Raw genomic sequence first — 13,759 nt, forward strand, 5'->3', positions numbered from 1 at the left:
AAATGTTTAATAAGAGAAATTAACAGTTTGTTATTTAAGAAAAATACCACCAAAAGAAAGGAGGCATTCCTTATATTAATAATATAAGATCTGTTCAGTGACTCGGAACATTTTAAGTGCAAGGAGTAAAAATACAACATACATATGAATGACATAAAGCACAAAGCCACAATACCCACTAATAAACGGGTTAAAATACAATCATTTCATGCTGATTAATCACCAAAAATGTAGCCATTAAATTAACATAGGTTAAGATTTATTTATTCCCTTTTTTATTACAGCACAAGACTTTCTACAACATGAAGAAAATTTAAATGTATCTTAAAGTTTTCTAATAATATTTTAAATAATTTTACATTTCACGTTTCATTTGCTTTAAAATGAAAAATATTTCTGAGATTTCATGTCACTCACTCATACACACACACATGCATGCATACACACTCTTAATTTTCTACTTAGTCAACAGGATCTGTTGAAGTTAAAGTTATCCATGAAAGAATATTAATCTGATATGCTAATAAGGTATTCTGAAGGTTGTCTAATATGCACCAACACTGAAAGAGGTAAAATGTTATATTTGGTATTGACAACAGAACTTCAGATCCCCTAAACCCATTTAATATAAAAGGCTAATTTAACAAATAAATATGTTTCATATAATAAAAGAAATCCAGTCACTCTAATAATATGTAAGTACTTCATACATATAAAAAAGTAAATATGACTGTAAAAATTCTATACAAACCTTTGTTGTGATTTTTAAAACTTCAATATCTTCAACTTCTCAAAAAAATAAAAATACTACATTTCCTCATAGTGCAAAGAGTGAATTATTCAATGAACTCCTTTTGGGATATACATGTAATAACACTAAAGAATTCTGCACATCTGTCTTACTATTTGGCAATCTGTGATTATTGTTTTCTTGGTCATTTGTTTTTGTGAGGTTGAAAAGTCATCTATACAGAGGACTTTAATGAACATTCATATTTTTCACTTGTGATATAATTTACATACAAAAAATAGCATAACAAAAATATATTGGAATATAGTATTAGATACATTTACGTAAACATTGCATGAATATCACAGTGGATATGTAGAGAAGGTTGATAAACCTTAAAATGTAAAATATCTAAGGATCAAAAACATCTAAAACTGACCTGGAATGAATTATTTGTAATTTTAATATTCTATAAATCTAAGTACCTTTTTATGTTAAACTTAAAAGCATTATAATATTTATTAAATAGAACAGGGGTCAGCAAACTTTTCCCAGAAAAAGCCAGAGAGTAAATATTTCAGGCTTTGTGAGTTACAGAGTTTCTATTGAAACTAATCAATGCTACTGCTGTAGTGCAAAACCAGCCATAGATAACACATAAACAAATGAGCATGACTGTGTTCTAATAGAACTTATTTAAAAAAATAGGCAACAGGCCAGATTTGGTACATGGACCATGGTTTGCTGACCTCTAAAACAGAGAATCTGACTCACAAACACTTAATTTTAATTGCTTCAATATCTATTATAAAGCATGAGACCTAAGTAAATGTTTAATGCTTGGTGAATTGAAGTCATGAATGGGTAGAGAAAATAAAAGGTCTATGCTCAGAAACAAATGCCATTACAATTAAATCTCATTAGCGGTTAGGATTCTGCTTTCCTAATTGGGAAAAAATTCCAAGAAAGTAATCCATAGTCTTCTTAAGAACTAGGCTTGCAAACTAAAACCAATAAAATGAAAGAAGATGCAACAGAGACATAGTAAGCAGAAAGTGGATTTCCAATCCAAGATAGCTAATAAAAAATATCTTTTTATAGTGAGTTCTTATAGTATTTCAAATCTCCCCAAGTAAACTGTAGACTCCATAGGGATAAGAAATATGTTTCAATTGTCTCTGGATCACAGTGCCTAGGATATAGTAGATGGTCAGTAATGACATTTATTAAATACATATGTGAGTGCTTTCCATGGCAAAATATGTTTTTCATTAGTTCCCACAAGATGATGGTCCTTTGAGGCAGCAATTTTACTTTAAGATCCTCCTATAAAGTTAAAATGTTCTGTTGTTTAATATTATCAGTCACACTTTGACTATAAAGATGAATTTCAGCCTGAACCAGAGCTTGACCTATTCTTCAAATAACATGACTTGAAACTTGGGTTTACTTCTTATTATAAAGATGTTTGGGTAGGGCAAAACAAAACCAGAGCAGGCATCAAGGGTTGGTTGTAAAACTGGAGTTATAACTAATTTTCAAATAAAGAACCACATAGCTTTATAAATTTAATTACAAATAGATTATAAACTCAAATCAGTTTTTCACTTAATGGAAATATACTTGGTCATTCTTGATTTAAAATATCAATGGTAATCAAAATGCCTATTTCAATATACTTATATATTAATTACTCCTCAAAAAAAGATATTTGAAGGCTACTAAATAATCATTCATGAACAAAGTTTATGAGTTTTGTCTATGGCTCCAATAAAAACCCAGAAAATTAAAATATTCCCAAACCACTAACTCCACAAAGTGGGAGAAATGCATAATCATATCAATTATTATATAAATTAAACTTTTGCATGACATATGTAAAAAACTGTAAACAAGTTATGTTATGGAAGTAAATTTCTCTACTTTTTTAAACATAATATTTTCACATTTCCAAACAAAATAATAAGTTGGATAATGACAAAAAACAAGTTTTAAAGAATACTATTTGGTTTTTGGAGCAGTTATAGATATCAACAGATGAAAGCCACACATAATTATATGCCTAAACAAGACACAGCCTTAATTTGCCATTTTTACAAGCACAACATCAACATTATATATGAACGTAAATAATATAATAGTCCTGATTAATTGACAGCAAGCCAAACACAAAATGGAGAAAAATATTTCCATTAGAACAGTAGTATGGTTCAAAGTTCACATATTAAAAAATAAATATATAAAAAAACTATTATATATGTTACACTACTTGAAATTAAACAGATTCCTCTTCCAAACTATCAAATTTCAAAACACAAACCAAGAGGGCCAATGATATACTTTAAAAAGAAATTGGAGAAGACAAAGTGTATGCATTCCACAATTTATAAAGAGAATAAATTAAAGCAAAAGAGACAAAACAAAACAAAACAAAAAAGAATAAGAATATTATGATACCATACATAGCACAGAATACTATGCAGCCATAACAAGGAATGATATCATGTCCTTTGCAGGGACATGGATAGAATTGGATGCCATTATCCTCAGCAAACTAATACAGGAACAGAAAGACAAACACTCCATGTTCTCACTTATAAGTGGAAGCTGAATGATGAGAACACATGGCCACGTGGTGCGGAACAACACACAGGGGCCTGTTGGGGGAGGAGTGTAGGGGGCAGGGAGAGCATCAGAAAGAATAGCTAGCTAATGGATGCCATGCTTAATAGCTAGGTGATGGGATAATCTGTGCAGTGAACCACCATGGCACACATTTACCTATGTAGCAAACCTGCACATCTTGCACATGTACCCCTGAATGTAAAATAAGTCAAAGAAAAGAAAAACAATGAACTCTCCCTCACTCACACTCAAACTTTAAAGTATGACATGTTAACAAACAAGAGTGCTATCATACCGATGTCCATGGTTCCTGATGCCATGACACATCAGCAGGGCAAGCATGCATATGACACTGTATTACACTAGGTGGCTTGTTTACGATTTCACAGTTGTGATCTTCTAATATTTGGCCATTGGGAAATTGACATATTACAAGTCTTGATTTTATTCCTCCTCCACATGTTTGTGAACACTAAAAACAAGAATAGGAAAATTCAAAACTGTGGTTTTAAAGAGAATAATGTATTGCTTCATTCAATATTTAAACATAATTAGTAATTATGTTTACTCTAGTAATTTTAACATAATTAGTTTACTCTAGTAATCTTACCACATAATTATCAACATTTCTCCCTAGACAAAAAAATAAAAGTTTCAATTCCACGACTTTAAAAGTTGACCAGATTTTGAGGATTAGTATCGTAATATATTTCAATAAGACATCCAGGACCTATAAGATAATGTTGGCAGGTTAAGCCAGAATCAAAATGTATTTATCTAAGTAATGAGCATTAATTACATAATGTACAATATCCAATCAACAGGTTACTAAGTAACCATGAAAGCTATTAATAATAAGGTACGTCTAATTTTATAAACATGAAATGTTCAGTATATATAATATAAAAACAGCAAATAACAAAACAGCTGTATAATGTGAACCAATTTCTAAAACTCATGTAGAACAAAAGCCTGGCAGGAAATATACCATATATATAGATACAAACTTTTTTGCTAAAAGTTTGTATCTCTATTTGGACATATAATTTGAATTTTCAAAATAAGTGCATGTAAACTCAGAAATAGAAGTTACTTTAGTTTTGGAAAACAGTAAAAGTGTATCTTAAAAATGTGCTTGATATGTATTAACACCTGGTCTGGGTGTACTTTAAAAACATGGTTTCAAACTCCCCATGAACAGAAATTATGTGCTAAAAATCATTAAGCGAAAACATTTGACTAATTAGGTCATTCATTTTATTTATCCAAAGCTAATAGAAATCTTTGCTTCTTATTTATTACCATTCCACATTATGAAGGAGGTTAGTATTAAAAGTGACTTTAAAAAATTATTTTTTCATTTCCAGTGCCTAGAGAGTGCCAGTGCACGAAGCAAGTGCTCAATAACTGACAACTATCTGGCTTAAAGAAATAGATTTGCCAAATGCATAACTTAGTAATAGGATTAAACATGCTTTATATTTTATTCGAGTTTTCTATTTTTATATCAACCTAATTTTCTAAGAAATTAAGAGAATAAACCAATTTTAGAAAGATACTAGTAATTCAAAGACACATTGCCAAACATATTAGAGTCTGTTGAAAAATCTAGAATATGCATTTTTTAAATCATGAATGAGTGACCTAAACCATGACAGAACATCTATTAAAAGAACATGGTTTAATCACTCAATTAAAAAAAAAATGTAGTCGGGAGAATCACTTGAGGCCAGGAGTTCGAGACCAGCCTGGTCAACATGGTGAAATTCCCATCTCTATTAAAAATAAAAAAAAATAGCCAGGCATGGTGGCACACACCTGTAGCCTCAGCTACTCGGGAGGCTGAGGTGGGAAGATTGCTTGAGCCCGAGAGGTGGAGGTTGCAGTGAGTTGAGATCACACTGCACTCCAGCCTAGGCAACAGAGTGAGACCCTGTCTCCAAAAACAAAAAAACCAAAAAATCTTTTTCTACATAGTATAGTGAAATCAGATTATCGAACAGTATAAGATGCTTTTTACTTTCATTCTTCAGAGATGTAATAATCTCACAAGTTTAGAAAATATTAAGACTTACTTCTCCCCAATTTCCGTAGTTCCACTGTGGACAAGGCCCTGGACCACAGTGCTGTAACTCTGGAGGCTTGGAGGCTGCATCGCAGTAACTAGCACTTTGTCCATTTTCATCCTGGCAGACCACAGCCCTACGCTGAAGACCTCCAGAACAACTGCTAGAGCACTGACAAGAATAAAACACAAAATATGCACAAACTGCGGATTCCACATCATGAATTTACATGGTAAAAAAAAAAAATCAGCATTGACTCAATCAAAATCAAACCCTACATTAGAATCTCCTTCATTGGAATCACAATTTGAATTGAGAAAACCTGTCAAAACACTTGAGTTTTACTGGGAGCTTCATTAGAATTTGTTGATGAAAAGGTGGGACTTTCAAGTTTGCATTAGGAAACAATTTTCACTTCTGTCGTAAGTGTTAAGTAAAAAGAAATTAAAGTTTTGAGGCCTCACTAGAAAGGAATAAAAGACAGTATTAAATTACTCAAATTTACACTGGTGTTTTTCTTTATTTTGTATTATTAATGTTATGTAAAATACGAACTACAACTATACCATTTGTAGTTTGTCATGATTTTTTACCAGCTTATTGTATTGCTATCATAATAATTTTGGGATTTAGGTTTATTCATAAACATTTATAGTCTTACCCCTTAAAGTGTTTTCTTTTGTTTTTATTACAATGAAATCTAATCAGAACTCTAGCATTTGTAATGAGCATCAAAGACACTTAATCCTTTTAATATTTAAACTATTGATCTTGAAATAAATTTAGCATTTAAAGTACTGATGGCATCATATACACACCTGTTAAAAGGATGTAATATAACAAAATTACAGAAGTAATATAACTCAATAAAGATGGCTTACTGATCCCCATGGTCCGGTTCTCCACTGGTTTCCCCTGACTGATGGATGGGCCACCTGATTTCCATTATCTTCAAGTGTGTGAGTTAATGGCAAATTCGTGCTGAGATAATAGCTTGGCTGCACAGGGGAATTAGGAAAGGGGCTGTGTGCAGGAGGGCAGGCTGCCAGGCTACATTCCTGTTCCATCAAAGGGCGAATTTCAGGATCACAGTCATTCTCATCAATTGGCTGATGGTAGTTCATGCATAAAACTTGTCGAGTTGTTTTTCCGTGGCCACAGGAAGCTGAACACTGATCAAAAATTTAGCCAGTGGTAATATACAACATTAATTTATATTTAATATCAAATATATTTAAATTTTTCATTTTCTTTTTTTCTCATAAGAATACTTACGGGTGACCAATCCCCTGCTTGCCACTCTCCACAAGGGGTAAAACAGTCCCATATTTCAGGAGGTCGGGGTAAGTGGGCACAGTATGATTCATCTGCTATTCTATCAAGAGCATCACGACAGCTTACATAGCGGGCTTGAGTACCTCTTCCACAAGATACGGAGCACTTTTTAAGAAATCAAATTGTATCCAGGCATTACAGAGTAGTACCTCACCCATGCCCCTTTTACATAGCTGTTACTCACATTTCTAAAACTTCCAGTTTCTTGAGAAATTTTAAATTATTATAGATAATATTACCTGACATCACTTCTGAGTCAAATAAAGATGGGGTAGTGAATATTCCAGTCAGTTTAGATCATAAATTTCACAAATAATGTATAGTAATTTCAATAATACATAAATATAATGATTTAAAATAATGCTTAATTATTTGCTAAAATTAAAGATACTGAAAATATTTTAGGTAAGAGAATCTTATGATATCAATAAAAATAATTTTGATATATAATATCTACTACTATCTAAGTAACAGATAGATATAATTCCATAATTAAAATATTCAGAGAATATGTGAAGCTTAAAAATACATATTCTACAAGATTTTAGCAATGTATACTCCACACACATTAAAGCTTTCAGTACAGAAAAACAACATGAAAATGCTTGTAGTTTAAATAAAAGCCGATAAAGCCTAATACTAAATCTGCTTCTCATAACAACCTGTGATATAAGTATTATTAGTATTCCCATTTTGAAGATTAGAAAATAGACTTGGAGGAGGAGCCAAGATGGCCAAATAGGAACAGCTCCGATCTACAGCTCCCAGCATGAGCGACACAGAAGATGGGTGATTGCTGCATTTCCAACTGAGGTACTGGGTTCATCTCACTGGGGAGTGCCAGACAGTAGGTGCAGGACAGTGAGTGCAGCGCACCGTGAACAAGCCGAAGCAGGGTGAGGCATCGCCTCACCTGAGAAGCACAAGGGGTCAAGGAATTCCCTTTCCTAGTCAAAGAAAGTGGTGACAGACAGCACCTGGAAAATCAGGTCACTCCCACCCTAATACTGCACTTTTCCAACTGGCTTAAAAAACAGCACACCAGGAGATTATATCCCGCACCTGGCTCGAAGGGTCCTATGCCCACGGAGTCTCGCTCATTGCTAACACAGCAGTCCAAGATCAAACTGCAAGGCGGCAGCAAGGCTGGGGGAGGGGCACCCGCCATTGCCAGTTAGTTGTTTGATTAGGTAAACAAAGCAGCCAGCCGGGAAGCTTGAACTGGGTGGAGCCCACCACAGCTCAAGGAAGCCTGCCTGCCTCTGTAGGCTCCACCTCTGGAGGCAGGGCACAGACAAACAAAAAGACAGCAGTAACCTCTGCAGACTTAAATGTCCCTCTCTGACAACGTTGAAGAGAGTCGTGGTTCTCCCAGCACGCAGCTTGAGATCTGAGAACCGGCAGACTGCCTCCACAAGTGGGTCCCTGACCCCCAAGTAGCCTAACTGGGAGGCACCCCCCAGTAGGGGGTGCACTGACACCTCACATAGCCAGGTACGCCTCTTGAGACAAAACTTCCAGAGGATGATCAGGCAGCAGCATCTGTGGTTCACCAATATCCACTGTTCTGCAGCCACTGCTGCTGATACCCAGGCAAACAGGGTCTGGAGGGGACCTCTAGCAAACTCCAGCAGACCTGTAGCTGAGGGTCCTGTCTGTTAGAAGGAAAACAAACAGAAAGGACATCCACACCAAAAACCCATCTGTATTTCACCATCATCAAAGACCAAAGGTAGATAAAACCACAAAGATGGGAAAAAAACAGAGCAGAAAAACTGGAAACTCTAAACATCAGAACGCCTCTCCTCCTCCAAAGGAACTCAGTTCCTCACCAGTAATGGAGCAAAGCTGGACGGAGAAATGACTGTGACGAGTTGAGAGAAGGTGGCTTCAGATGATCAATCTACTCCGAGCTACAGGAGGAAATTCGAACCAATGGCAAAGAAGTTAAAAGCTTTGAAAAAAAATTAGACGAATGGATAATTAGAATAACTAATGCAGAGAAGTCCTTAAAGGACCTGATGGAGCTGAAAACCAAGGCACGAGAGCTACATGACAACTGCAGAACCCTCAGTAGCTGATGCGATCAACTGGAAGAAAGGGTATCAGTGATGGAAGACGAAATGAATGAAATGAAGTGAGAAGAGAAGTTTAGAGAAAAAAAGAATAAAAAGACACGAACAAAGCCTCCAAGAAATATGGGACTATGTGAAAAGACCAAATCTACGTCTGACTGGTGTACCTGAAAGTGACGGGGAGAATGGAACCAAGTTGGAAAACACTCTGCAGGATATTATCCAGGAGAACTTCCCCAATCTAGCAAGGCAGGCCAACATTCAAATTCAAGAAATACAGAGAACACCACAAAGATACTCCTCAAGAAGAGCAACTCCAAGACACATAATTGTCAGATTACCAAAGTAGAAATGAAGGAAAAAATGTTAAGGGCAGCCAGAGAGAAAGGTCGGGTTGCCCACAAAGGGAAGCCCATCAGACTAACAGCGGATCTCTCTGCAAAAACTCTAGAAGCCAGAAGAGAGTGGGGACCAATATTCAACATTCTTAAAGAAAAGAATTTTCAACCCAGAATCTCATATCCAGCCAAACTAAGCTTCATAAGTGAAGGAGAAATAAAATACTTTACAGATAAGCAAATGCTGAGAGATTTTGTCACCACCAGGCCTGCCCTAAAAGAGCTCCTGAAGGAAGCACTAAATATGGAAAGGAACAACCGGTACCAGCCACTGCAAAAACATGCCAAATTGTAAAGCCCATCAAGGCTAGGAAGAGACTGCATCAACTATCGAGCAAAATAACCAGCTAACATCATAATGACAGGATCAAATTCACACATAACAATATTAACTTTAAATGTAAATGGGCTAAATGCTCCAATTAAAAGACACAGACTGGCAAACTGGATAAAGAGGCAAGACCCATCAGTGTGCTGTATTCAGGAAACCCATCTCACGTGCAGAGACACACATAGGCTCAAAATAAAGGGATAGAGGAAGATCTACCAAGCAAATGGAAAACAAAAAAAGGCAGGGGTTGCAATCCTAGTCTCTGATAAAACAGACTTTAAACCAACAAAGATCAAAAGAGACAAAGAAGGCCATTACATAATGGTAAAGGGATCAATTCAACAAGAAGAGCTAACTATCCTAAATATATATGCACCCAATACAGGAGCACCCAGATTCATAAAGCAAGTCCTGAGTGACCTACATGACCTACAAAGAGATGTAGACTCCCACTCAATAATAATGAGAGACTTTAACACCCCACTGTCAACATTAGACAGATGAATGAGACAGAAAGTTAACAAGGATACCCAGGAATTGAACTCAGCCCTGCACCAAGCGGACCTAATAGACATTTACAGAACTCTCCACCCCAAATCAACAGAATATACATTCTTTTCAGCACCACACCACACCTACTCCAAAATTGACCACATAGTTGGAAGTAAAGCACTCCTCAGCAAATGTAAAAGAACAGAAATTATAACAAACTGTCTCTCAGACCACAGTGCAATCAAACTAGAACTCAGGATTAAGAAACTCACTGAAAACCGCTCAACTACATGCAAACTGAACAACCTGCTCCTGAATGACTACTGGGTACATAACAAAATGAAGGCAGAAATAAAGATGTTCTTTCAAACCAACGAGAACAAAGACACAACATACCAGAATCTCTGGGACACATTCAAAGCAGTGTGTAGAGGGAAATTTATAGCACTAAATGCCCACAAGAGAAAACAGGAAAGATCTAAAATTGACACCCTAACATCGCAATTAAAAGAGCTAGAAAAGCAAGAGCAAACACATTCAAAAGCTAGCAGGAGACAAGAAATAACTAAGATCAGAGCAGAACTGAAGGAAATAGAGACACAAAAAACCCTTCAAAAGATTGATGAATCCAGGAGCTGGTTTTTTGAAAAGATCAACAAAATTGATAGACTGCTAGCAAGACTACTAAAGAAGAAAAGAGAGAAGAATCAAATAGATGCAGTAAAAAATGATGAAGGGGATATCACCACCGATCCCACAGAAATACAAACTACCGTCACAGAATACTATAAACACCTCTATGCAAATAAACTAGAAAATCTAGAAGAAATGGATAAATTCCTCGACACATACATCCTCCCAAGACTAAACCAGGAAGAAGTTGAATTCTGAATAGACCAATAACATGCTGTGAAATTGAAGCAATAATCAATAGCTTACCAACCAAAAAAATTCCAGGACCAGATGGATTCACAGCCGAATTCTACCAGAGGTACAAAAAGGAGCTGGTACCATTCCTTCTGAAACTATTCCAATCAATAGAAAAGAGGGAATCCTCCCTAACTCATTTTATGAGGCCAGCATCATCCTGATACCAAAGCCTGGCAGAGACACAACCAAAAAAGAGAATTTTAGACCAATATCCTTGATGAACATTGATGAAAAAATCCTCAATAAAATACTGGCAAACCGAATCCAGCAGCATATCAAAAAGCTTATCCATCATGATCAAGTGGGCTTCATCCCTGGGATGCAAGGCTGATTCAACATATGAAAATCAATAAACGTAATCCAGCATACAAACAGAACCAAAGACAAAAACCACATGATTATCTCAATAGATGCAGAAAAGGCCTTTGACAAAATTCAACAACCCTTCATGCTAAAAACTCTCAATCAATTAGGTATTGATGGGACGTATCTCAAAATAATAAGAGCTATCTATGACAAACCCACAGCCAATATCATACTGAATGGGCAAAAACTGGAAGCATTCCCTTTGAAAACGGGCACAAGACAGGGATGCCCTCCCTCACCACTCCTATTCAACATAGTGTTGGAAGTTCTGGCTAGGGCAATCAGGCAGGAGAAGGAAATAAAGGGTATTCAATTAGGAAAAGAGGAAATCAAATTGTCCCTGTTTGCAGATGACATGACTGTATATCTAGAAAACCCCATTGTCTCAGCCGAAAATCTCCTCAAGCTGATAAGCAACTTCAGCAAAGTGTCAGGATACAAAATCAATTACAAAAATCAAAAGCATTCTTATACACCAATAACAGACAAACAGAGAGCCAAATCATGAGTGAACTCCCATTCACAATTGCTTCAAAGAGAATCAAATACTTAGGAATCCAACTTACAAGGGACGTTAAGGACCTCTTCAAGGAGAACTACAAACCACTGCTCAAGGAAATAAAAGAGGGTACAAACAAACGGAAGAACATTCCATGTTCAGGGGTAGGAAGAATCAATATCGTGAAAATGGCCATACTGCCCAAGGTCATTTATAGATTCAATGCCATCCCCATCAAGTTACCAAAGACTTTCTTCACAGAATTGGAAAAAACTACTTTAAAGTTCATATGGAACCAAAAAAGAGCCCGCATTGCCAAGTCAATCCTAAGCCAAAAGAACAAAGCTGGAGGCATCACACTACCTGACTTCAAACTATACTACAAGGCTACAGTAACCAAAACAGCATGGTACTGGTACCAAAACAAAGACATAGATCAATGGAACAGAACAGAGCCCTCAGAAATAATTCCGCATATCTACAACCATCTGATCTTCGACAAACCTGAGAAAAACAGGAAATGGGGGAAGGATTCCCTATTTAATAAATGGTGCTGGGAAAACTGGCTAGTCATATGTAGAAAGCTGAAACTGGATCCCTTCCTTACACCTTATACAAAAATTAATTCAAGATGGATTAAAGACTTAAACGTTAGACCTAAAACCATAAAAACCCTAGAAGAAAACCTAGGCAATACCATTCAGGACATAGGCATGGGCAAGGACTTCATGTCTAAAACACCAAAAACAATGGCAACAAAAGCCAAAATTGACAAATGGGATCTAATTAAACTAAAGAGCTTCTGCACAGCAAAAGAAACTACCATCAGAGTGAACAGGCAACCTACAGAATGGGAGAAAATTTTTGCAACCTACTCATCTGACAAAGGGCTAATATCCAGAATCTACAATGAACTCAAACAAATTTACAAGAAAAAAACAAACAACCCCATCAAAAAGTGGGCGAAGGATATGAACAGACACTTCTCCAAAGAAGACATTTATGCAGCCAACAGACACATGAAAAAATGCTCATCATTACTGGCCATCAGAGAAAGGCAAATCAAAACCACAATGAGATACCATCTCACACCAGTTAGAATGATGATCATTAAAAAGTCAGGAAACAACAGGTGCTGGAGAGGATGTGGAGAAATACGAACACTTTTACACTGTTGGTGGGACTGTAAACTAGTTCAACCCTTGTGGAAGTCAGTGTGGCGATTCCTCAGGGATCTAGAACTAGAAATACCATTTGACCCAGCCATCCCATTTCTGGGTATACACCCAAAGGATTATAAATCATGCTGCTATAAAGACACATGCACACGTGTGTTTATAACAGCACTATTCACAATAGCAAAGACTTGGAACCAACCTAAATGTCCAACAGCGATAGACTGGATTAAGAAAATGTGGCACATATACACCATGGAATACTATGCAGCCATAAAAAATGATGAGTTCATATCGTTTGTAGGGACATGGATGAAGCTGGAAACCATCATTCTCAGCAAACTATCGCAAGGACAAAAAACCAAACACCACATGTTCTCACTCATAGGTGGGAATTGAACAATGAGCACACATGGACACAGGAAGGGGAACATCACACTCTGGGGACTGTTGTGGGGTGGGGGGAGTGGGGAGGGATAGCATTAGGAGATATACCTAATGCTAAATGACAAGTTAATTGGTTCAGCATACCAGCATGGCACATGTATACATATGTAACAAACCTGCACGCCGTGCACATGTACTCTAAAACTTGAAGTATAATAATAAAATTAAAAATAAATAAATAAATAAATACTTGAAGCAAAAAAAAAAAAAAGAAAAGAAAATAGACTCAGAAAACTTCAATTTCTTGTCCAGAGACACAGAGCTCTTGAAAGGCGAAGGACTTAGCCATT

At 36.2% G+C, this 13,759-nt stretch overlaps 1 protein-coding gene across 8 annotated transcripts in view; it reads right to left on the minus strand.

Annotated features, from left to right (window-relative positions):
* ADAMTS20 (ADAM metallopeptidase with thrombospondin type 1 motif 20) overlaps positions 1 to 13,759 on the minus strand; it is a 209,498-nt gene that overhangs the window by 72,319 nt on the left and 123,420 nt on the right. For 7 of the 8 annotated variants that reach the window (XM_054527154.2, XM_054527155.2, XM_054527153.2 and 4 more), the window contains 4 exons: positions 6,697 to 6,861; positions 6,303 to 6,593; positions 5,431 to 5,592; positions 3,651 to 3,827 (listed from right to left, as the gene is read on the minus strand). In XM_054527154.2, coding sequence (XP_054383129.1) covers positions 3,651 to 3,827; positions 5,431 to 5,592; positions 6,303 to 6,593; positions 6,697 to 6,861 — 795 coding nt within the window. The remainder of the gene's footprint in view (positions 1 to 3,650; positions 3,828 to 5,430; positions 5,593 to 6,302; positions 6,594 to 6,696; positions 6,862 to 13,759) is intronic. The other variant, XM_054527151.2, reaches the window with a different exon arrangement.

The sequence above is a fragment of the Pongo abelii genome, chromosome 10 (genome assembly GCF_028885655.2).
Source record: "Pongo abelii isolate AG06213 chromosome 10, NHGRI_mPonAbe1-v2.0_pri, whole genome shotgun sequence".
NCBI classification, from domain to species: domain Eukaryota; kingdom Metazoa; phylum Chordata; class Mammalia; order Primates; family Hominidae; genus Pongo; species Pongo abelii.